General features: G+C 46.8%; 1 protein-coding gene across 3 annotated transcripts in view; it reads left to right on the top strand.

Annotated features, from left to right (window-relative positions):
• Nucleotides 1-13848, top strand: part of PAMR1 (peptidase domain containing associated with muscle regeneration 1) — a 155041-nt gene extending 141193 nt beyond the window's left edge. For all 3 annotated transcript variants that reach the window (XM_044259088.1, XM_044259086.1, XM_044259087.1), the window contains exons 7-11: nucleotides 4042-4254; nucleotides 5986-6052; nucleotides 10014-10246; nucleotides 11207-11499; nucleotides 12761-13848. In XM_044259088.1, the coding sequence (XP_044115023.1) occupies nucleotides 4042-4254; nucleotides 5986-6052; nucleotides 10014-10246; nucleotides 11207-11499; nucleotides 12761-13297 (1343 nt within the window). In that variant the 3' untranslated portion in view covers nucleotides 13298-13848. The remainder of the gene's footprint in view (nucleotides 1-4041; nucleotides 4255-5985; nucleotides 6053-10013; nucleotides 10247-11206; nucleotides 11500-12760) is intronic.
• The last annotated feature ends 8063 nt before the right edge of the window (nucleotides 13849-21911 follow it).

The following is a 21911-nucleotide window of genomic DNA, read 5'->3' as shown; positions in this document are numbered from 1 at the left end:
TTTTGGGTAATAGGTCTCTGTGTGGTTTTCTTCACATTTCCCTGTCTTGGGATCTGTAGGCAGATGTCTTTTATCAGTTGGGGAGACTTTTTCTGCTGGTTTTACTCCATTCCTTTTGCCTGGAATGTCAGGACATGCTTTTATTAACCTTCTCACTGTTTCTTTACATTTTCCACTTTTTTAACTCTTGGGCTTCATTCTGAATTCTTTCTTGTAAGTTATGTTTCCATCTATTAATATGCATGAGCTGTATCTGATTTGCTGTTCTCCTTACCCACTGAGCTTTACATTTCTGCCATTGTCACATTGCAATTCTAGATTGCTCCTTTGGTTAGTTTCTAAGGTTTCTAGTGTTCTACTGAAGTTCTCAGTTTTCTGTTTTATTTCCTTGAGCATGCTCAGCACGTTTAAGTAAAGTAGTGTCTGACAATGATAGCATCTGAATCCTTCCTAAATCTCTTTCTGTGTTTCTCTTAAATTTTAGCCATATTGGGTTTTTTTTGTTTTTTTTTTTTTTTTTAAGATTTTGTTTCTAAGTAATCTCTACACTTAATGTGAGACTAGAATTAAGAATCCTGAGCTCAGAATCCCATGCCCCTGTGACTGAGCCGGCCAGGTGCCCCAGCCGCATAGCCTTATATTCCATTGGACCCCAACTCAGAAGCATCATTTGGCACTAGGAAGCAATAACTCAAAATCAAATAACAGTTTTCCATTCTGAGATCTCATTAAGTTTAGGGTGCACTGTTGGTTTAATCATAACATCTCTGAGAGTTGGAAATAAAGACGTGCTACGTGAAATGTACACACATGACCTGATTTCAGACATGTCTCATTAAAAAAGAGTAGGCATCTAAGAATTCTAGAAAGAGGGCAGAATTCCCCAGCCTTGGGCAGACTTGTTTACACATCCTGACTCAGTTTCTCTTTAAGTTTCCTTTTAAAACCTCATCAGGGAGAAAGACCAGATAACCTGAATTGTCCTAAGGCTTTGTTACCTCCAAAGGCTTGCAAACTCTCCAGCGTTCCTGCTGGTTAAACCCATATTAAACGCAGTTAGCAACAGGATCCTCAGGAATTCTGCACTTAGGAAACATGGGGCAGGAGCCTAGAGGAGCACAGAGTCCTTACTTCCAAAAGAAGGAAAGCCCACCTCTCAGGCTCACAGTAGAAGGGATTGCTTACCTTCTGCTGAGGCCAGCGTGGCTGGAGTGTAGTTCATTCTCTTTCAGTATTTCAGGACTGGCCTTGAGTATCACCAGAATTTTTCTTAGCCATGAGCTCTGACAAATAAAACTCAAAATGGAGGAGGAACTCGGCTTGCATTGCACAGAGTATAGCTCTTTTTGAGGTTAACTGACCATAGAGTCTAGCACTGCTCGGTCCAGGCAGCAGGCAGGGTCTGTGGCCAAGGGAAGCCAGCAGCCCCTGGGCCAGCAGACGGCCACTTCTCAATGGTGGCTGATTATTGCCATGTGGCCATACAGACCCAGGGTTTCCAGATCTGAATTTTTTCAGAAGCCAGTAATAAAGATTTTTATGAGCCATCTCCTGGTTTTGATGTTGGCAGTGAATTCCATTTTCTAAAACTTGCAGGTATGACACACCATGTTTCTGAGGTGGTTGTAGCTGTGGGCTCCGGCTACTTGTTTCTGGGCTACGTGTTCAGTATTCAGTGAGCCTCTGCCTAAGAAGGTAGTCCAGGGGCACCTGGGTGGCTCTGTCGGTTAAGCGACTGATTCTTGGTTTTGACACAGGCCGTGATCTCAGGGTCGTGAGATTGAGCCTGATGTGTAGGGCTCCATGCTTAGCACGGAGTCTGCTTGAGATTCTCTCTCTCCCTCTCCCTCTGCTCCTCTTCCCACTCATGCGCTTGTTCTCTCTCTCTAAAATGAATAAATAAAATCTGTTCTCAAAAAAGAAGGTAGTCCCATCACTGAAGCAATATGGAAGGCTTTCTCCTTTCTCTGCCTCTCCCCCCACCCCCACATCATAGAAGTTTTTCTGGAAATACAAGCACTGGGCTTTCTCAGTACACTTGAAATTTCAAAAAGTGCATTGCCCTCCCTCGGCCATTTGGTATTTTGGAAGACTCCCTCAGTGAAGTCCATTTTTTACAATTAAAATGGGGTTCTGGAGTTTTCTCCCACTGTGGAAACTGCTCATATTAAGTAGCCCCAAAGCACATAGGATATCACTGAAATCATCGGCCACATGGTCTGTGGGCAATCATAGAGTAGACAAACCAGTAATTTGGTTAATATCAGCAACCTTGCCAAGTTGCCCATGGGGAAATTTACTAATTTTTAGTTCTCAGATATTTTAGAAATGTTATATGGATGGAGATTCTTTTCTTGTCTGGAGGCAAGCACACACGTTGCTTAAAAGGTAACCGGGCATTTATGGGAAGAAAAGCATGTCAGAAGCACGATCACATTGCTTGGGGACTGTTTCACAGGGATGAGACTGTATTTTAGAAGAAATGATTTAAAAGAGACCAGGGAGACTGACAGCAATTGGTACCCAAATGCAGTAATTAATGACTGAATTCCTCAGGGGTCCTACTCTGTGTCCTTAGGGTGTGATAGTCACCATTGTGCCATAATCCATTTGAGAAAAATATGTTATCCGATCGAATCTTTTTTATAAAGATTTTATTTATTTATTTGACAGAGAGAGAGATCACAAGTAGGTAGAGAGGCAAGCAGAGGGGCGGGGGGGTGGGGGGAGGGAAGCAGGCTCCCTGCTGAGCAGAGAGTTGGTTGTGGGGCTTGATCCCAGGACCCTGGGATCTGACCTGAGCTGAAGGCAGAGGCTTAACCCACTGAGCCACCCAGGTGACCTATCTGAGGGAATCTTTCCAGGATTTGTCTAGTATCCTGTTCAGTGCGCAGAATAGCAGGTGTTGCCTCTTCTACTTTGTGTGACTGTCCAACCTGAGTTAGAGAATAGAAATGCCTTTGGGGGGCACCTGGGTGGCTCAGTTGGTTAAGCATTTGAATCTTGATTTCAGCTCAGGTCATGATCTCAGGGTGATGGGATCGAGCCCCGGATCAGGCTCCATACTCAGCATGGCATCTGCTTGAACTTCTCCCTCTCCTGCCCATCCCTGCACTCTAATGTCTCTCTCTCAAATAAATCTTTCTTTCTTTTAAAAAATAAATGTCTTTGTAATGAATATTGTTAAACATTTAGAAGGAAAGTGTGTGTACTTGGAGATCAGGGGAACTTCTTCGTATCTCTGAATTTCTATCATCTGGTTTTTTTTTTTTTTAAGATTTTACTTATTTATTTGACAGAGAGACACAGTGAGAGAGGGAACACAAGCAGGGGGAGTGGCAGAGGGAGGGGGAGAATCAGGCTTCCTGCAGATCAGGGATCGTGATGCAGGGCCCAATCCCAGGACCTGGGATCATGACCTGAGCCGAAGGCAGACGCCTAATGACTGAGCCACACGGGTGCCCCTCTATCATCTGGTATTTTTGAACTATACCTTTCAGCACACTTGTGTCCCTGAAAATGAAACATAAAATCTAAATTCATTTTGTCTATGCAGCCTTGTCTCTAGTAAATTCTGCTTTCTGGGTACAACACAAATAGGAAACTGAGGACTCTAGTTTAATTGCCCCAGCTTTAGGGAATGAAAGAGATAATACAATGACACTGGAAAATAATCATCCCTGTGTACTGATTGTAAAATCTAAGTGTGATGTTTTTGCTGTCCAGGCCTGCCCAGCTCCCACAGCTCCAGAAAGAAATGAACAAGACCACAGGAGAGCTAGTTGTGTTGAATTTATTTATATGGGGAACGAAATACTTCTTGATTTAAGAATAGATTGTTAAAACAAGGGGAGGACATGTCTAACACATACATTTTCTGTTACGAGTTTTTTCTTGCTGATTCCTCTGGGCACCATCGCTGGCAGGCTCCACATCGCTGCATTTTTAATTCAGTGAAACATGAAAAGATCCGGTTCTAAAATGGAATGCTTCACACTTTTAATAGTTCTTTATTTCTCTCCCTTTTATTTTCTCTTTTAGTCCTTGAAGAAAGTAACTGCTCAGACCCTGGGGGTCCAGTTAATGGGTACAAGAAGGTAACAGGAGGCCCTGGGCTTATCAACGGGCGCTATGCCAAAGTTGGCACAGTCGTGTCCTTCTTTTGTAATAACTCATACGTTCTTAGCGGCAATGAGAAGAGAACTTGCCAGCAGGATGGAGAGTGGTCAGGGAAACAGCCCATCTGCATAAAAGGTAACGAACGAGTATTTGTGACATAGATGGAGTTGTTGGACCTCTTGGAAGCTCCCTACCTGTGTGTGAGCCCCTGAAAAAGATACCATTCCCTCTTGGGTTCTCACTGGAACCATCTATGACTCTAGGTGGAAAGCCATCCCTGAAAACATATGCTTCTCTTTTGGACCTCCGGAAGACCTGCTTCTCCTAACCACAGCTTCTCGCTGTGATCAAGAAGAGTTAGAAAATTATCAGAGCAGTTTAGGAAAGATGACAGGGCTGGGTTTTATCTATGTAAACCCAAGGTCAAAACCGAGGCCATCAGTGGGGTCCAATATAGCTACATTTATCTACTCTCTATGAAATAGGAAGTTGGCACAGGAAATAAAAGAACAAAACAAGCACAATATCCCTGCCAACCTGTGTGGCGGGAGGTTTAAGATGTTAACATAAAGAAAAACATCTTACTAAGATGGCAAGACCTCCAGCATTCAAGGCCGAGTTAAGGAAATGAGCAGTGTGTGTTGAGAGAAAGGAACGGTCACTGTTGCTTGAAATAGGACAGTTGTATGCGGCCTGAGGGGGGGCAAGCCAATCTGGGAGGCGGGGAAGTGTTCACAAGAGGTGCAGAGCCGCTGGGACTATGTTCCTGTCACAGAAGACAAAGGAAAACAAAAGGTATAGGCAGAAGTGAAAGGATCATGGTAAACTCAAAGTAGGGCCAACAGGGATTCTGGGAAGTAGATTGAAAAGGTTGGTTTGGGACCAGAAAACATGGAACGTTGTATAGAGAACCTTCAAACTTACCCCTTTGGTGGTAGGGATGCATAGTTTCTTTCTGAACCGGGTCAACAGCCCCTGTATTTGGGGGGCAGGTCACAATTATCTGGCTGTTTCCTAGGAAGAAAAGCATGTCCTTGGCCTAGATTACCCAGATAATTGCCTTAATCCTCCACTTTCCCTTCTGGGTGTTTGTCAACAACCCAAGTCATGGGAAAAGAAATGAAAGAGGAAGGTTTGTGAAAGGAATAAATCACTTTAGACTTTAGCCAGAAGCGACCTTCCTCCTCACCAATACAGACTCCGATTCTTGATTTCATTAAGTATGGAAACGGTGTTTCATATGTCCTTGGAGATTTTTGTCAACTCTTCTCTTACAAATTAATAACAACCAAAGTTCTCTAGTTTGCTAATTAGATGAATGTTGGCCGCTTGATTGGGAAAGTGAAGAAAGAGACACTTCAGCAAAATTAAGCCTGGGCTTTGAGGTGCCCTCAAGTGATCATTAGGAGCCTCCATTTCAGAGGAAGGAACTAGAGGAATCAGCTACCCAAGACTACCCAAGATGACGCTGCCATCTGGTCTTAAATGAGAGCCTTGTAGTTCCCTGTGTTGGGCTCTATTTTAGAACCTTCATTTTTGATCGTGACTCCACCTTCCATCAAGTTCACCGATGCCATTTGTGGGAACAGATAGTCCCAATCTAATGACAGCCAAGGTTTCACCTCACCCGGGTGGAGTGGCTTTTCAGAAGTGCATCTCCCATGGGCGTTGTTCAGAGGGAATTGTCAATTTTGATGAAAGGCAGCGAGTTCTTTTGCTAGGGAGCTTTCCACACCCACTGGCGTACCTCCCCTCTGAGACCTCTGGGGGGTGTCCAGAAAGGGCGGTCAGGGATGAATCTGAGCCGAATAAACGTGAGCAGTTAATATGGCAAAAGCTGATGCCCTCTTGTCTCCTTCATTCTAGCCTGCCGAGAACCAAAGATCTCAGACCTGGTGAGACGCAGAGTTCTTCCCATGCAGGTTCAATCAAGGTGAGGTCGAAACACCTGAGCTCTGGCTCCAGGGTGAACGCCTTGAGTGTGTCCCCTCCCACCCCTTTTCCCCCACTTGTGTTTGGCCAAAGACAGTCCGGGGTTTCTTAGGGACACTCAGTGCTGACTGCTCATGAAAGAATAGGGCCTGTTAGAGAGAGGCTGATGAGCCAGCTGCCTTTGGCCAAGAGGTAGCAACTGCTGAAACATGGACACGGTTCACGGGATCGTGGGAAAGTAGGTGGCTGGTGGGACTCGAGACTTGAAGATGATCCTTGAGGAACCGGGTTTTAACACTTGAGTCTTCCTGAAATTGCTCTGTGTTTACTAGGGCAGCTTCTAGGGAGATGGCCTTCCTGCCCCGTGCAATCAGCTATGGCTCAGGAAGATGTTGGTGGTAATCAACCAGATGAGGCAGGTCGCTGACCCCAAGAACTAGAGACAAATGACTACCTCTGATGAGGGAGGAGAGCCCTCAGATATGCCTGCCCAGACTTCCTCCTGGGAAGACAGAGGTGGGGACCACTGTGGGGGCAGAGAATTGGCCCAGTTCTATGTCTTCTCTCCTCATTTTGTAGAAGAAACTATTCTCACCTCATCTCCTACTTCTCTCTTCCTCACCCTCTACTCTGGCCCCACAGGCGGACCAACTTGTCCCCTCCCCTTCCCCCCACAACGCTGCTTCAGAGCCTTGGCCCTTCTGTCCAGACCCCACTTCCGCTGCATGTCCGGGAGGTTTAAAGCCTCGCTCTGTCTGCTCCCTGCTCAGTGTCTGCCTGGCAGAGAGACCTTTTCTGACCATCCTTTGGAAAACAAGAACCACCCCCAAATGTTGTAGTACCGGTTAATGTTTTCTCCTTTTACACTTCATATAAAAAACAAAGCCATCATCAACCTCAGAGAATCGATCAATAAAAGGAAGGACAGTAATTCCACCCGATGCTGACTGCAGAGCTGTCTTCTGGGCTCTCGTATTTGGTGAGCTTTAGGTCTCAGATTCGCTCTCAGCCCTACCTGTCGTCTTACCTACGGGTTTTTGTTGTTGTTCAATTTCTATCTCTACCTAACCTCACCAAAATAAATGTGTAAAAGTTATAAGTGCAGGAACGTTTTCTGTTTTGTTCATGTTCAAGTTCGGGGCCAAGAGCAATGCTTGCTGCAGAGGAGTCACCCCCCCCCAAAAACACAACCACCCCAAACAGTGAATGAATGAATGAATGAATGAATGAACGGGTTTGACAAATAATGGCTCGAGACCGGGAGTGGGCTCTCTTAAGCACTGTATTTAGTATTCTTTGGCAAGTTCTTGATCTTGCTAAGCCTTTAGTCTCCTCTTTTGAAAACTAAGGGCAATCCCGATAACGCCCATCTCTGGGGATTGCTGTAGGGATTAGATACGGCAGGCGGAGCAAGCTAGCACTTACCACGTGTTTGCTACATGCCCGTTCCTCCTCTGAGTGCTTGGCAACTGTTTGCTCGTTTAATCTTTCCTGCAGCCTCTGAGGTAGGTACTATTATTGCCATTTCCTGGTAGGGTTTCTTACCAATTTTAGTACAGATGGGTAAAGTGAGGCTTGGAGAAATTCATTAACTCATCCAGATCACATTGCGGACTGTAGATCCAGGATGCGAATCCGGATCTTCATAGTGTTCAGGGTCTTAGGCACTAAGCTGCTGCCCAGCCCAATGGAAAGGCTTCAGCAGAACACTTGCACAAGTGAACAGCTGTGAGTAGCAGCTTTTGCTTTCAAGAATGGTCACAATGAATCCCAGTGATTAGAACCGACCCCAGCCAAGTGACCTGAAATACTCCTAAAGCAGGATATTCATCAATCTCTTACCTTTCCCTTGGATATGTCCTTCTATCTCTGTTCCTCCCATTTCAGGCAGGGCATTTCCTTGGGAACAGTGACAGTGGAATACAAATTCCATCTTTTCCTGATCTTTATAATTTACCTGGAGCTGGACTCCTCACTAAGTGGGATGAACCTGTTCTTTCCAACAACACATCTTGTAGAGGAGCCCCTGAACCACTAAAAGACCACTGCACTTTGCATTTAAAAAAATTTTTTTAAATTTATTTAAAAAATAAATTTAGTAACAGTAACAGTATTCGTTGTTTTTGCACCACACCCAGTGCTCCATGCAATCCGTGCCCTCTCTAATACCCACCATCTGGTTCCCCCAACCTCCCACCCCCCGCCCCTTCAAAACCCTCAGATTGTTTTTCAGAGTCCATAGTCTCTCATGGTTCACCTCCCCTTCCAATTTCCCTCAACTCCCTTCTCCTCTCCATCTCCCCTTGTCCTCCATGCTATTGGTTATGCTCCACAAATAAGTGAAACCATATGATAATTGACTCTCTCTGCTTGGCAGATTTCACTCAGCATAATCTCTTCCAGTCCCATCCGTGTTGCTACAAAAGTTGGGTATTCGTCCTTTCTGATGGAAGCATAATACTCCATAGTGTATATGGACCACATCTTCCTTATCCATTCGTCCATTGAAGGGCATCTTGGTTCTTTCCACAGTTTGGTGACCGTGGCCATTGCTGCTATAAACATTGGGGTACAGATGGCCCTTCTTTTCACTACATCTGTATCTTTGGGGTAGATACCCAGTAGTGCAATGGCAGGGTCATAGGGAAGCTCTATTTTTAATTTCTTGAGGAATCTCCACACTGTTCTCCAAAGGGGCATTTTTAAAGCAATTGTAATGGGAGGCTAGGTGATAAGATGCCAGGTGGCTCACATGGATGAAAAAGCAAGCCTATAACTTGGTTTTAAGGATCCTTCTGGAAGACAGGCTGCTGGAATGTGGATATACCTATCTCCAGCAGCCTGGTCACCCAAGGACCACAAAAGGCAGTGTAGTCTTTCAACAGATGGACCAAAAGATGAGCTAGCTGGTTTGCCAGTTCGGAAGCTCCTTGAACCGCAGACCTTGTTATAAACACAAGCTAAAGATTCATTGAATGAAATCAATGTGGATGGAACGTTTGCTCTGAGGGAAGCACTGAACAGACTCATCAAATAGATTTCTTACGATGACATCAGACGGCACGGTAGAGACACCAGGTTGTGAATCCTAATTGTTAAGTGCTGCCTTGAGGACCATCTTAAGCTTCCTGTGTGCCCATCTCTAGTCCCGCTTCCCCCTCCGGGCTTCCTTTCCCCATTCATTAAACAGAGATGAACACATTGTTTCCTAGAGGAATTCTAACTTCTCAGTTAGTGGTCGTTAGGCGCTGATATAAAATGAACGCAGGCTGTCCAAGGGGTGTATGTCTCCCCCAAGAATCCCGGAGGGGTCTCTGGGGGCTTCAGCTTTCAGTGCTCATTTGAAAGGCCTTTTCACATTTACACACAATGCTCTGAATTTCTGCCAATCAGTGTGCTCTGAGAAAGCCCTACTCTCTGAGGTGTACTAATTACAGACGCTGATTGCTAAATCAAGCTACTGTATCCACACAGTTTAGTTCAAGTCAATTCGTGATATTGCTCCATTATGATAATGTCTGGAGAAAAAAGACTCCCAGCTTCAGATGGATTTCCTTTCCTGTTTAAATCACAGTTAATTTTTCTCTGTACGCCTGTATCGCTTACCCTGGGACAGCAGCCCTTATGTGGGATAGTATTCCCTGGTTAAAATCCTAGATAGCTGGAGGCATGCCAGAAATGGAAATAGAGGCACGGAATGAAGGTGGAGGGGCGCGAGAGAATTTACTCGGTGGTAGAGGGGAAGTGTGTGTGCGCATGTGCCTCAGAGAGAGAGAGAGAGAGAGAGAGATGGCCAGGACGGGGAGTAGGGGTGGGGGCAGGAGGTACAGAGATCCGCAGAGGAGAGATAGCCGTATTTTTTTCTGCCATGATCAGATGTCTGCCAGGGCTTGGCACGTACGCTACAGGGCCACGGTGACTGTCTGTTGCCCTCTCTCTCTGGGCCCTGGGTCCCCATGTAGGCAGACGCCTTTACACCAGCTCTACTCGGCATCCTTCAGCAAGCAGAAACTGCAGGGAGCCCCCACCAAGAAGCCCGCCCTTCCCTTTGGAGACCTGCCGCCCGGGTTCCAGCATCTGCACACCCAGCTCCAGTACGAGTGCCTCTCGCCTTTCTACCGCCGCCTGGGCAGCAGCCGCAGGACGTGCCTGAAGACCGGGAAGTGGAGCGGGCGAGCCCCATCCTGTGTCCCCAGTGAGTCAGGGCTCCTCCCGGGACAGGGGCCGGGGTGGCGTCTGTCCTAAGCTTCCTCGGCCAGTGGGCCTCCAGCTAATTCCGTAGCTTGGTTATGTCTGATAGTCCAGAGCTGGAGCTTCCTTCCCTTGGCACAGACTTCTAACTCAGGAGAAACTGACTCTTTAGGTCTTTGATGAATTTTTTTGGAGGGGCCATACTTCCTTGTGGATCGTTATTTTTTATTTATTTTTTTTAAAGATTTTAGGTGTTAATTTGAGAGAGAGAGAGAGAGAGAGAGAGAGCCCCCATGCAGGGGAGTGGCAGAGAGAGAGAACCATAATGAAGCCCCAAGTGGGGGAAGGGTTAATGACATCAGAAGACTTCTACTTAGGCGGTCTTGGATACCCTGTCCGAGCCTGTTTTCATGCTTACCATCCCATGGTACTCAATAGGCAGTTATTGATTAGGCGATGTGGTGTTGAGCATCCATATGATTATGGTGATAATGACTAAAGTAATGCGTGGAGGACTCTGGAAAAGGGTCTTGCACATACCAAGTTCTACCTTCCCCACCCACTTTGTCAAAGGACAGCAGTATGGCTTAATTCTTTGTGGTCAAGTTTATCACAATAGGCATCATATTTTAAGTCTGTTTGCATAGATCCTCATCCAGTCTCCGCAAAAACCCTATGAGACAGATGCGATGATTAGACCCATTTTGCAGGCAAGAAGACTGACGCTTTAAGAGATCTGGCAATTTGCCCAAGGTCCTACTGATAGGAAGAGCCTAGGATCCCAAGCCTTCCGTCTTAACTTCAGACTTCATAGCCAACCATGTCAAGGTGGCTGATGACTACACAGTGGTCACGACACCTGTGGACCCACCTTTCCAAATCTGTGTTCTCTGGGTTGCGCAACACATTCCCCTTTGCATGGAAAGGTCCGAGTTGATCTTACTGAGCTGGTGTTTCTCCACAGTCTGTGGGAAAACAGAGAACGTCACTGCTTCCAAGAGCCCGGGACTGCGCTGGCCGTGGCAGGCGGCCATCTACAGGAGGGCCAGCGGGGTACACGGTGGCAGCCTGCACAAGGACACGTGGTTCCTGGTCTGCAGCGGCGCCCTGGTGAATGAGCGCACCGTGGTGGTGGCTGCCCACTGCGTAACCGAACTGGGGAAGGTCACCATGATCAAGACAGCAGACCTCAAAGTTGTCCTAGGGAAATTCTACCGGGATGATGACCGAGATGAGAAGACCATCCAGAACTTACGGGTAAGAGAGGGCTGTAACCTGGAAACCAGGTGTTGGCTCAGCAAACTCCGGGGGGCAGGGGGAGGGGTGTCAGTGGCAGGGTAGGGGCAGTGGCTGCTTCCGTCCTGACGCCTTAGCACATTAGCACCCAGTCCAGAGCCTGGCAGGGAGCAGGCGCCCAGTATTTCACATACATACTAGAAAGGCACATCTAGAAAGACTACGGAGTCTTTTTTTCCTTTCGTTTTCAAAATAAGATTTTATCATCTATCACTGTGGTCATCAAAAGTTAATCTCCTATTCTGTTTAGGGCATTGTACAAGGTAGGCTTTGAGGACTTAGAAAGGTTTTATCCAAGATACTCCTAAGCAATCTTTAATATTCCTCTGTCTTCTCTGCCTATCTCCCTCCCCCTCTCTCCTCCGTCCACCTACCCACCCTCCTCTCTCTCTGTCCACCCATCTGTCCATCTCTCTGCTCATTGTTGAGCTCCCACAGAATGCCATTCACAGGAATGGATACAAAACTGAGTAAGGCATAGAAAAAGGCACGGTCTTTGCCCTGAAGAGTCCACAGGCCAGTGAAGAGACAGACCAGCATATTGTGATTAGTTTGACACAAAAGAAGCCCTGAGGAAATGTACCCAAATATACTTGAAGTAATAGAACCTGCGCATAAAAATGTTAGACTGTATCATACATGTGAGCTCCTAGAGGCCCCCATCAAAGACAATGATCAGCAAGGGTTGGGACAATCAGCAAAGACAGTGGAAAAGTCTTGTGGAACATTCTGGGTGTGGCTTTGTTTACCTGGAGCCAGAGGTTGCAATCTGGTAGTCTTTTAGGGGCTTGTGTTTGCATAATGCTAGCACACATTTTTTTTTTAACCAGTTATTTGCCAACATTTAAAAATCAGGAGGTTCAGATGAAGATCTGGAATCTCTTTTTTGAGAAAGTCAGAAAGTCGGCCCCCTCTTGGCCTGGCAGTGGCCAGCGGAGCCCAGTGGCCACTACCCACTTCGGATGGGCTAGGCACCCCTATTCTCAGCAGCCCCATCTGCCACCCCACTTAGTTAACACCATCTGCCAGGCGGCAGTGGGCATTTCACTCCACAATCCCCCAAATAAAGCCGTTATTTTCTATGATCCCTGAAGCAAAGTCTCTCCAAATCTTTGTAGCTGTCCCCAAGACACTTTGTCCCGGTAATTGAGCCCCAGGGCTTGCCTCTTATTCCCTGTGTGGTGGAGGGCTCACCACTGCCGTCCGTCTCTTGCATTTGTAGATTTCCGCAGTCATTCTGCATCCCAACTACGACCCCATCCTGCTGGACACGGACATCGCCATCCTGAAGCTCCTGGACAAGGCTCGCGTCAGCACCCGCGTCCAGCCCATCTGCCTGGCGGCCCCACGGGACCTGAGTGCCTCCTTCCAGGAGACCCGCATCACCGTGGCCGGCTGGAACGTGCTGGCCGACGCAAGAAGCCCTGGCTTCAAGAACGACACGCTGCGCTCAGGGGGGGTCAGGGTCGTGGACCCGCTGCTGTGTGAGGAGCAGCACGAGGAACACGGCATCCCCGTGAGCGTCACGGACAACATGTTCTGTGCCACCCGGGATCCCGCCGCCCCCTCTGATATCTGCACAGCAGAGACGGGAGGCATCGCCGCCGTGGCCTTCCCCGGACGGGCGTCCCCCGAGCCACGCTGGCATCTGGTGGGGCTGGTCAGCTGGAGCTATGACAGGGACTGCGGCCACAGCCTGTACACGGCCTTCAGCAAGGTCCTGCCTTTTAAAGACTGGATCGAGAGAAACATGAAGTGAGCCTCGGGCCCGGGGAGACGCTGTTCGGGCGTCTGTCCCATCCAGATGTGTGTGGCACGAGGCCGTGTGGGCCTGAAGCTTGACTCTGCCCGTGAACTTGGCTGGGCCAGGGCTTCTGACTTCAGGATTGAAACTCAGTGGAGAGGGAGCAGAGCTCACCTTCTGGGAGGCCACTGCGACCTTGGCTGCTGAGACCATTCGGAAGACAGCAGGGCTGCTAGCAAGAACTGAGTTCCCTCCAAAGAGACTATGCAAATAGCAAAGCAGTGGTCCCCATTCCACCAGCCCCGTGGCCTTGCCCGCCTTCTCTTCCGTGGTGTCAATGTCATGGCCAGCTCTGGTCGAGAGGTGTGGCCAAGAAGTCTGAGATTCAGGAAGTCTCTTCCAAGACTCTAGCCTGATCACATTCCAAGGAGCCGCCTGTGGGACCGCCCAGGACACCAGAGCTCGGGTGCGGCCTTGGCTTCTGTGTACATTGCTGCAGTAAAGCGTGGTCGTTCTGTCAATCCCCTGTATATATTTTAATAAAATGAGGGTTGGCTTCTGACCTACAGAACAAACGGACTGTTGTTCTGATTCGTACATGCTGCTTCTCAGGGCAGTGGCTTGGTGACGGCCCTTTAGAATAGATCAAGTTGTCGTTTCCAAACAGTGCATATGGCAAAACTGATGCCGTCTTTTTAATACCCGCCCCTGATTGTGCTGGGTTATGGGCTGGAGGAGAAACGACAAGGGAGACCATCAGATAAGGCACAAACAGAGGAAAATACCAAGGATTCGATGATTGCCAGTGTCCCCTCTGGTTCTCATGTTCTCAATCTAGCACAAAACTCAGCTTTGAACCTCTATCTTGATGACATGTTTTCACGGCCTCTGAATCGTCATCTCCTCCTTACTCACACTAGATTGAGATATGCCAAGAAATGGAAGCTTCCCTGGTTTCTGTAACTGATGGGATTTTCCTTTCCAGCCCCATCTGGCTCCCCCTGGATAGTGAAGGCAAAAAAATGAATTCAAATCCAGACCCCGAAGCGATCTGTTCAGGAACATTCACTTTGGGGGTCAGGGGGTAGGGGGGAGACTCACTCTTTTATCCTTTCTTCTCTGCTCTCTTGGCCAGTCTCCTGCCTCCCAGATGGTGCTGGGGAGGCTGGGGGACTTTAAGCCCGGGAACACAATAGGATTCCCAAGGGCCTGCTGGCTTCTTGGGCGTGTGTGGTGGGTCTTTCCGATTCCTGGCCATTCTGCTGACACTGACCTTGGGTACTGTGGCTGCAACCACTGACACTTGCACTGTGTTCTCTCCGCTTCCCTGGAGCCCAGCAGTCCTCCCTCTGGTGCGGCTCCTCCTCACCCCCGGCTGACACTGGCACTCCTGAGAAGTGGGGGTGACTCCCTTGGACCCTGGTTTGCATCTCTGGCAGCCACCCAGCCAGACTCTCGGTGACCTCCCTCTCCTCCCTCTGGGGCTTTGCGGGAACATCTCGGTCTTATCTGCCCTTCATGAGGGCTGAGAGCCCAGGGCTGGGACAAGGAACCCTGGAAGACATTCACCTCCTATACGGCCAAGCAGGAACGCTACTCCTTCTCAGCATCTTAGAGAACATTTTGACCTCTTGGTCTTTAACCCCAACACAGGAGGTTAGGACACATTTGTCTTCCAACCTGCCTTGCCATCTCTGTGTCTTTACTTAGTCCCCAGAAGCAGGAGACAGTTTCTGGTATTTTATGTTTCTTTCAGGCTTTCTTGGGGCTTTCCATAGTCTGTACCCACCTCCTGTCTCATGGCTTAATCTTAGAGCAATGTACTAGTTACTGACTTCTGAGTAACAAACATCTAATGCTTGTGGGTTAGAACAGGCAGTATTTATTTTCTCCCAGATTCAGTGGACCAGGAATTAGGGAGCTGAGGTTGGCACGGGGTTTTAGTCATCTGAGACTTTAACTGGGGCTAGAGTATTGTGTTCAACAAATACTGGGTTTGACTAGATTGCTCAAAGATTTTTTTCTTCTTTTCTCTAAGCCTAGAAAACTTGGATCTTGAGAAGCATAGCAGAAGTTGGAGCAAAAAGATCTGAATTAAGATTTTTTTCTTTTCTTTTTAAAGATTTTATTTATTTTGAGAGAGAGAGAGAGAGAACAAGCAGGAGGATGGGCAGAGGCAGAGGGAGAAGCAGACTCCCTGCTGAGCTAGGAGCCCTATGCAGGACTCGATCCCAGGAATCTCAGATAATGACCTGAGGCAAAGGCAGATGCTTAACCCACTGAGCCACCCAGGCGCTCCTAAATTTCTGCTTTTCAATTCCTTTTCTGAATGACCTTGGGCGAGTGACCTAACATCACTACCTCATTTTCACCAACTGTTACGCTGACATAATAAAACCTGTTTTTTGTGATAACTGGGATGATCCAGTGAGGTGTCATGTAAAGCCCTGAGCAGGGCATGTGGCTTAAACTTAGAGCTGGTGTCTATGATTCCTGGATCCCCTACCTGGACCATCAATTCCCAACCATATACAGCTGTGGGCCGTGGTGAGCAAGTCTGTGGAGGCTGTTGCCCATGCATGTGGTGTTGAAACTAAGTCAATAGGGCCAGAAAGCTGGATGGGAAGTTGACAAAGCAAGGACAAGCTGAGACCATGTGTTCCCTTGCTGTCCCCCATCTCAATGACCTTCAGGAGAAGCTGGCACCCCTTGCACGTAGCTGCACACACACCTGCTTCAGGACACTTGGAGAAGACGGAAGAGGATTTCCAGCACGTGCTAGAGGAGCTGCTGGCCTGGGTGCTGTCCCTCCCCGGCAAGGCAAGCTGGGGGATCAGTGACAATGTATACAAACTGTCCCAGTTACTTGTAGGCTACCACCTTTCAGAGCGTGGGAGGTAGCTGCTCCACTCCCCTCTTCAAATATCACATAAGTTTCTCTGATACCAGCCCTCACTGCAATCACACAAGGAAGGGAATTCTGCAGAGTTCCAGCTTCCCCTAAGTTGAGCTAGAACAAAAGCCATCGCAAGTCGTGGAATATGCCTGCCAGGCAAATGTTTGTTGACTCAGAATGCATGGGGGGGGAGGGGAGCCTGAAAGGACTCCTGATTCATCCAGAATAGTTTGGTTCTAATTCCTTTTACAGTTGTTCTATTGTCTTTTACGCACACACAGCCTCCAACATGGAATGTTCTATTGGCGAGGCCTTGAGGAGCTGGCCTGGTACTTGCAGCTAGGCTGTGGTGCTCTTCTGTTGAAGGTCACTAATTTCACAAAACGCCAATAGCCGTCAAGATCATCTGTGATTGTGATGATCAGGATACCAAAAAGACCACATCATCTTGTCTAGGGACAGACAAAAGGAAGGTCACCATACAAACTCCCGAAATACCAAGTATTCCCTCCAGTTAATACGTACGACCGCTGCTTCTGCCAATTACAGTTTTAGCCTTGAGCTGGTCTTCCTTCCTTTTGGATAAGGTTTATTGTGGTAGCCATTCCAGAATTGTGTCTGCTTACTGATAGGACCCAATTGAGAACAAAACCCTACTTCCTTGAAACATTCCCCAAATCACCTAAGAGAAGCCCAAATCCTTCTGACACTATTCTGGTGATACACCCCAGAGATCCCCGTGATATCTACATTCTCTTATATGTCAAAAAGTAGTTAAGTCTGACTTGCTTAACTGTTGATGTGTTGTTGGTGATCTCCGGCTGGAGATCGTTGAAAAAAAAATGTATATAATCACATATATATTTCTACGTATAAAAGAAGGAGTCTTGCCTAAATCCTATAGATCTTAAATTTTGTATATCCTATGATGACATTTATATGATACATCAAATGGAAGTAAAGTCTGTACAACTTGGGCAAGACTCTTACCTTCCTTAGGAGCAGCCAGGCTTATACATCAAGTGAACTGACTGGTCGGCGCACACTGTATCCTCTCACATAAACTCCCACGGGGACTGAGACCAAGGGGCAATCCATGCTGGCCAGCATTTCCAGTTACCCTGTCCTTCACAGGGTTCTCAGCCCCTCAGCTGAATCTTTGGAGTGGTGGATGGGAAGGAAGTAGGATGTTCTAAGTACAGAAAGAACTTGGCAAGTACATAAGTTTAAGCATGGAGAGGGATGGCCTGGAGAAGGGCCAATTATTTCCCAACATGAGCCCTTTATTACAAAGAAGGGTGAGGTTGGCCAGCCAAGGCAAGGGCAGTCAAGGTGAAGTCCATTGGTGGTGAATCTCAAATGCTAATGTTTAATAATTGGGCTTCTTATTGCCCATTGGCAAATATCAAGCTCACGGTCCTATCTCCAGGAGGGAAAGGGTAGAAGTGGAATCCTAGAAAGTCCCATCCGGTTGGATGTACGGACAGAGGCAGCGGTTAGAAGACGCAGCCTGAGGTCTAATTCCAGTTCTGACAAGTTGCACGCTATGACCTTGAGCGTGATGCTCCATCTGTCTCCTGCAGTTGCCTCGTCTGTAAAGGGGAGTGACAAGATGTGAGGATGATGCGTCCGTGAATGCAGCATGTAAGATAGTGTCCGACCCACTGCACTCTGTCGACGTTGGCTGATGTTACGGTCGTTGTTTTGTTGTTCTTCACGAGCAGGAGATTGGAGATCTAGGAACCCGTCCGGAAAAAAAAACAACAAAAAAAACCAAAACAAAAACAAAAAACGTACAAGGGTCCGAGAGGAGAAGTCTTAGAATCCCAGCATGTGGAAATAAGTTTGATAATCTTCGAGTGGGGTTGATTGCAGGAAAGGGTGGGCAAAGACAAACAGGGCTTGGGTTAGAGGAACCGCAAAGGTTGAGAACAAGGGCGGATGGGATTGTGTAAGTGGGAGGTATCTGGATACATTTCCAAGACAAAATGCTGGAGCTTATGGTGTTTTTTTTTTTTTTTTTTACTTTTCCCATCTGCATGTGAGTATGTGTGTGTGTTGGGACAGAGTGGGACAGAGGGGCTGGATTTATTAAAAGGGACCGGGCTCCACTGGATGGGTAGGAATCTTTATGGTTTTTTGGGATTTCAGAATTTTCATGTTGTCAAATTCATCACCTACTCTAAACTTCATGGGCCTTCCACATTTACATCCTATCTCAGAATTTTAGTCGATAAAATCTCTTCCAACCTGAATTCAATAAAAAATTGTGAGTTCATTGATTTTCCACCTGCCTGTCATTCGTTCAAACGCAAAAATTAGTAGAGTGCTTACTATGGGTGAAGGACTGAAATGCTAAAGGCAGACAAAACAGGCTCAGTGTTTGCCCTCAGTCATGTGACCCCAGAAATGAGAAATCATGGTAAGGACTAGGAAGGAGAATACGGGGTGCTGTAAGACCATATGGCAAGGGGGGGCTGATCTAATCTGGAGGGTGGGGTCAAAACGTGCCTGCCTGGGTTAACTACCAGTTGGGGGGCGGGCATAGAGAAGAGCATTTCAGATAGGGAGAAGAGCATGTGCAGAGGTGTTGTGAAGCAGGCTTCCTGGCAGGTTTGAGGCAATTCTAGAAACCAGGAAGGCTGCAGATCAGAAAGCCTGAGGAGGAGGATGGTACAGTGTGAAGCTGGAGGTGGAGTCCCATGGTCCCTGGCCACCTGGAGGACTTGGGGGACGAGGCGAGTGGGCACGGCCAGGATGCCCCATGTGTGTCAAACCCTGTGAATTCCTACATGTGCACTAGCAATTATTAGTGAGGTCATCAACCCGTCAAGTGAAGCCTTTGGCTTTGACTTGGGGTTTTTCCACTGCACTTCTAACCTGGACAGGAAGACCTTGAGTGTCATTGCTCTGACACAATCACATATTGTTCTAATAGAGAATGATCGTAAATGGAGGGGAGGTAACAGACGGCTGACGGCCGATGCAGGACGCAAAGAAGGGAGACACTTTGACTTGAGATTTCTCTCCCGCCTGCCTTGTATTTTTCTCCTTCTTTAGCATCCTGTGAAAATTTTGAGTGAAATAGTTTGGATCCCTAGGGCTTGGGGAAGTTTATCTTTTCAGGGCTGTTGGAAAGACGAGAACATTTTGGAGTGGTTTGGTAGCAATTTGTGGTTTCTCTTTGCTTTTCTTGGCAGGAGAGCTTGCTCTCCTTGGCAGGCTCTGCCCGGATGTGGCAAGGAGGCCCCACATTTTAAGAAGACGGTCTCAATGGCAGAGTTTTTTAGGGCTCACTTCCCATTTGTATTCCGATTCGCTGAGTGTTTATGCAGATGCTTGTGGACTGGGTCTGAGGGAGAGTGTTGTCAACAAAGAAAAAAAAAGTAGTAGATAAAATTAGGGAATAACTTTCTTAGGTGAAGAATAATATTAGAAATTGAAATCTCAGAGGAAAAAAACCCACAGTGTTCTGTTCCTGAATTTATGGTTTCTAGGAAAAGGTAATTCCAGACCAAAAAGAAAGAAAGGACATCATTACTCCCCATTTGCAAAGAACAGTGTGTGTTACACATAAAACAACTCCACGTGCTAAGAAATGAAACCTCCAAGTGAATTGGGCGGCTTCTAATGTACCCATCTTATGCAAAGGCATAATTCAGACTTTGATTTAAAAAAAAAAGATCTCTGAATCTATAATCTCAATTTAGAAGTAATTTCCTAGTTGCTGTCTCTCGTTCTTTTAGTAAGGAAAATAGCTTTATAAGAAAGATACTTTTGGGATTTGATACAAAGCCTCTCTCAGAATAATCATGCAATTTCATATAGACGTGAATAGAGAAAATAGAACTAATCCCATCACTGGATTTTCTGAGGTCACGGGAGCCTGACTTGGGTCCTTGATTGAGCCCTTTAGCCAAACCATTTTGCATTTAACCACAGTGAGCTGGTGTCAAGCAGAGAAATCACCCGAAAATAAACAGTTTTCTCTCTACCCTTTGCACCGCAGAAGGATGTCACTATGGAATACTGTAAAATATCCCAGCGGAACAAAAGGAAAGATGCGTAACTGGCATTTTTAGCCATGATTAGAAGAAACTGGGGGGTGGAAATGAAAACACCAGGAATCATTCTCAGAAGGTACTTCCACTGTATATAGGAGCAAGCTACTAAAAATGAGACAGGCACTCTAATTTAGATTTTTATGGTTTTCATGGTGGGCGTAAAGAATTTGCGCCAACACTGACATTTAACCTCCAGCCATGTTGTGCTAGGAGATGCTGAAGTACTGCAATGATATACCAAGAACTCACAGTTCATTCCTCCCCATTGTCTCCTTTCCTCTTTCATCCATACCATGAACACAGAATGAAGTCACGTTCCTCCCATTAGAATCCATCAGGAAATAAGTGTAGCTAACAATCGTTTCCGTCTTCCCGAGCTCTCTACTTAATGAGATGGTTTCTGCCTCAAGAATGGATTATATTTAGACCAAATTCTCAGTCTGAATTGAGATTTCTATGAAGTAACATCTCTTTCTCATCAGCGTAAAGAGCGAGTAAAAATAGAACTCCCTCCTCTTGGGCTAATGTGTGTTAATGAGAAAAGAGTGAATGAACTCAACGTGTGTTCGTACTGCTCCAACACCGGGGAGATGAGTGATTTCCTTTCTTCTCTCCTCAATGACCACAGTGGGACAAACAGAACCACAGGCAGGCTCATTTGTCTCTGTGCTGTGTCCCTGGATGCAAAGGGTCGCTGCTATCAACCACCTTTGAGTGAGGAGAGCAGCGGACAGTACCTATTACCTATTGCCGTGTGCCAGGAACAGTGCGGGGTGCTTTCTGGAAAGTTACCTCCCTGGGTTTTCCTCCAAGCCCGGTGGTGGGGGGAGGGTTCATCTCCACCCCATTCTGGAGGATTAAGTGATTTACTCAACGTCATTCAAGATAGCAAGAGAAATGATGAATTCAACTTGAAGTTCACTGCTCCAAACACAGACAAGTGGTTCCCAGGTCAATCTAATTCTGAAGGCTACACTCTAGCTTCTGCTGTGACCCCCTCAGCATTTTCTTTTAGAGAGAAAGAGAGACAGCAAGTGGGGGGAGGGGCAGAAGGAGGAGCGTAAGTATCTTAAACAGGTTCCAAGTTCAGTACAAAGCCTGACACCGGGCTCAATTTCATGACCCTGAGATGGTGGCCTACACCGACCCATGAAGACTGAAACACGTAACGGACTGAGCCACTCAGGTGCCCCCACCTCAGCATTCTTAATACACGGATCTAGGGCATTCTCTGCCAAGGGAAAGTTCTCTTCCTACCCGTTGGTTACCTCTCTAAGCCCCCTTCTCTTTCCAACATCTTTTCATGTTCAATTTCATGTCAGGCTTCTCTAGTTTCTCTAATGCTGTTGAGAATACTATCATTCCTCTAAAATAGGAATATTATACGATAATTTTCATTCATCCTAAAAATAGCTCACAAATTTGAAAAGTCAGCATACCCACATTAATTATCTGGATGAAAGGCCCCCTGGTATACCCTCTGTGTTATGCATATTATATATATATATATATATATATATATATATTTTTTTTTTTTTTTTTTTTTTTTTTAAACTTAACCTAACCTTTGGAGCACCTGGGTGGCTCAGTCTGATTCTTGATTTCCCTGAGTCTTGGTTTTAGCTCAAGTTGTGGTCTCGGGGTCATGAGACTAAGCCTGGTGTTGGGC

Source organism: Neovison vison, chromosome 7, assembly GCF_020171115.1.
Source record: "Neovison vison isolate M4711 chromosome 7, ASM_NN_V1, whole genome shotgun sequence".
In the NCBI taxonomy this organism is placed as follows: domain Eukaryota; kingdom Metazoa; phylum Chordata; class Mammalia; order Carnivora; family Mustelidae; genus Neogale; species Neogale vison.
This window is presented reverse-complemented; position numbering and strand designations above follow the sequence as displayed.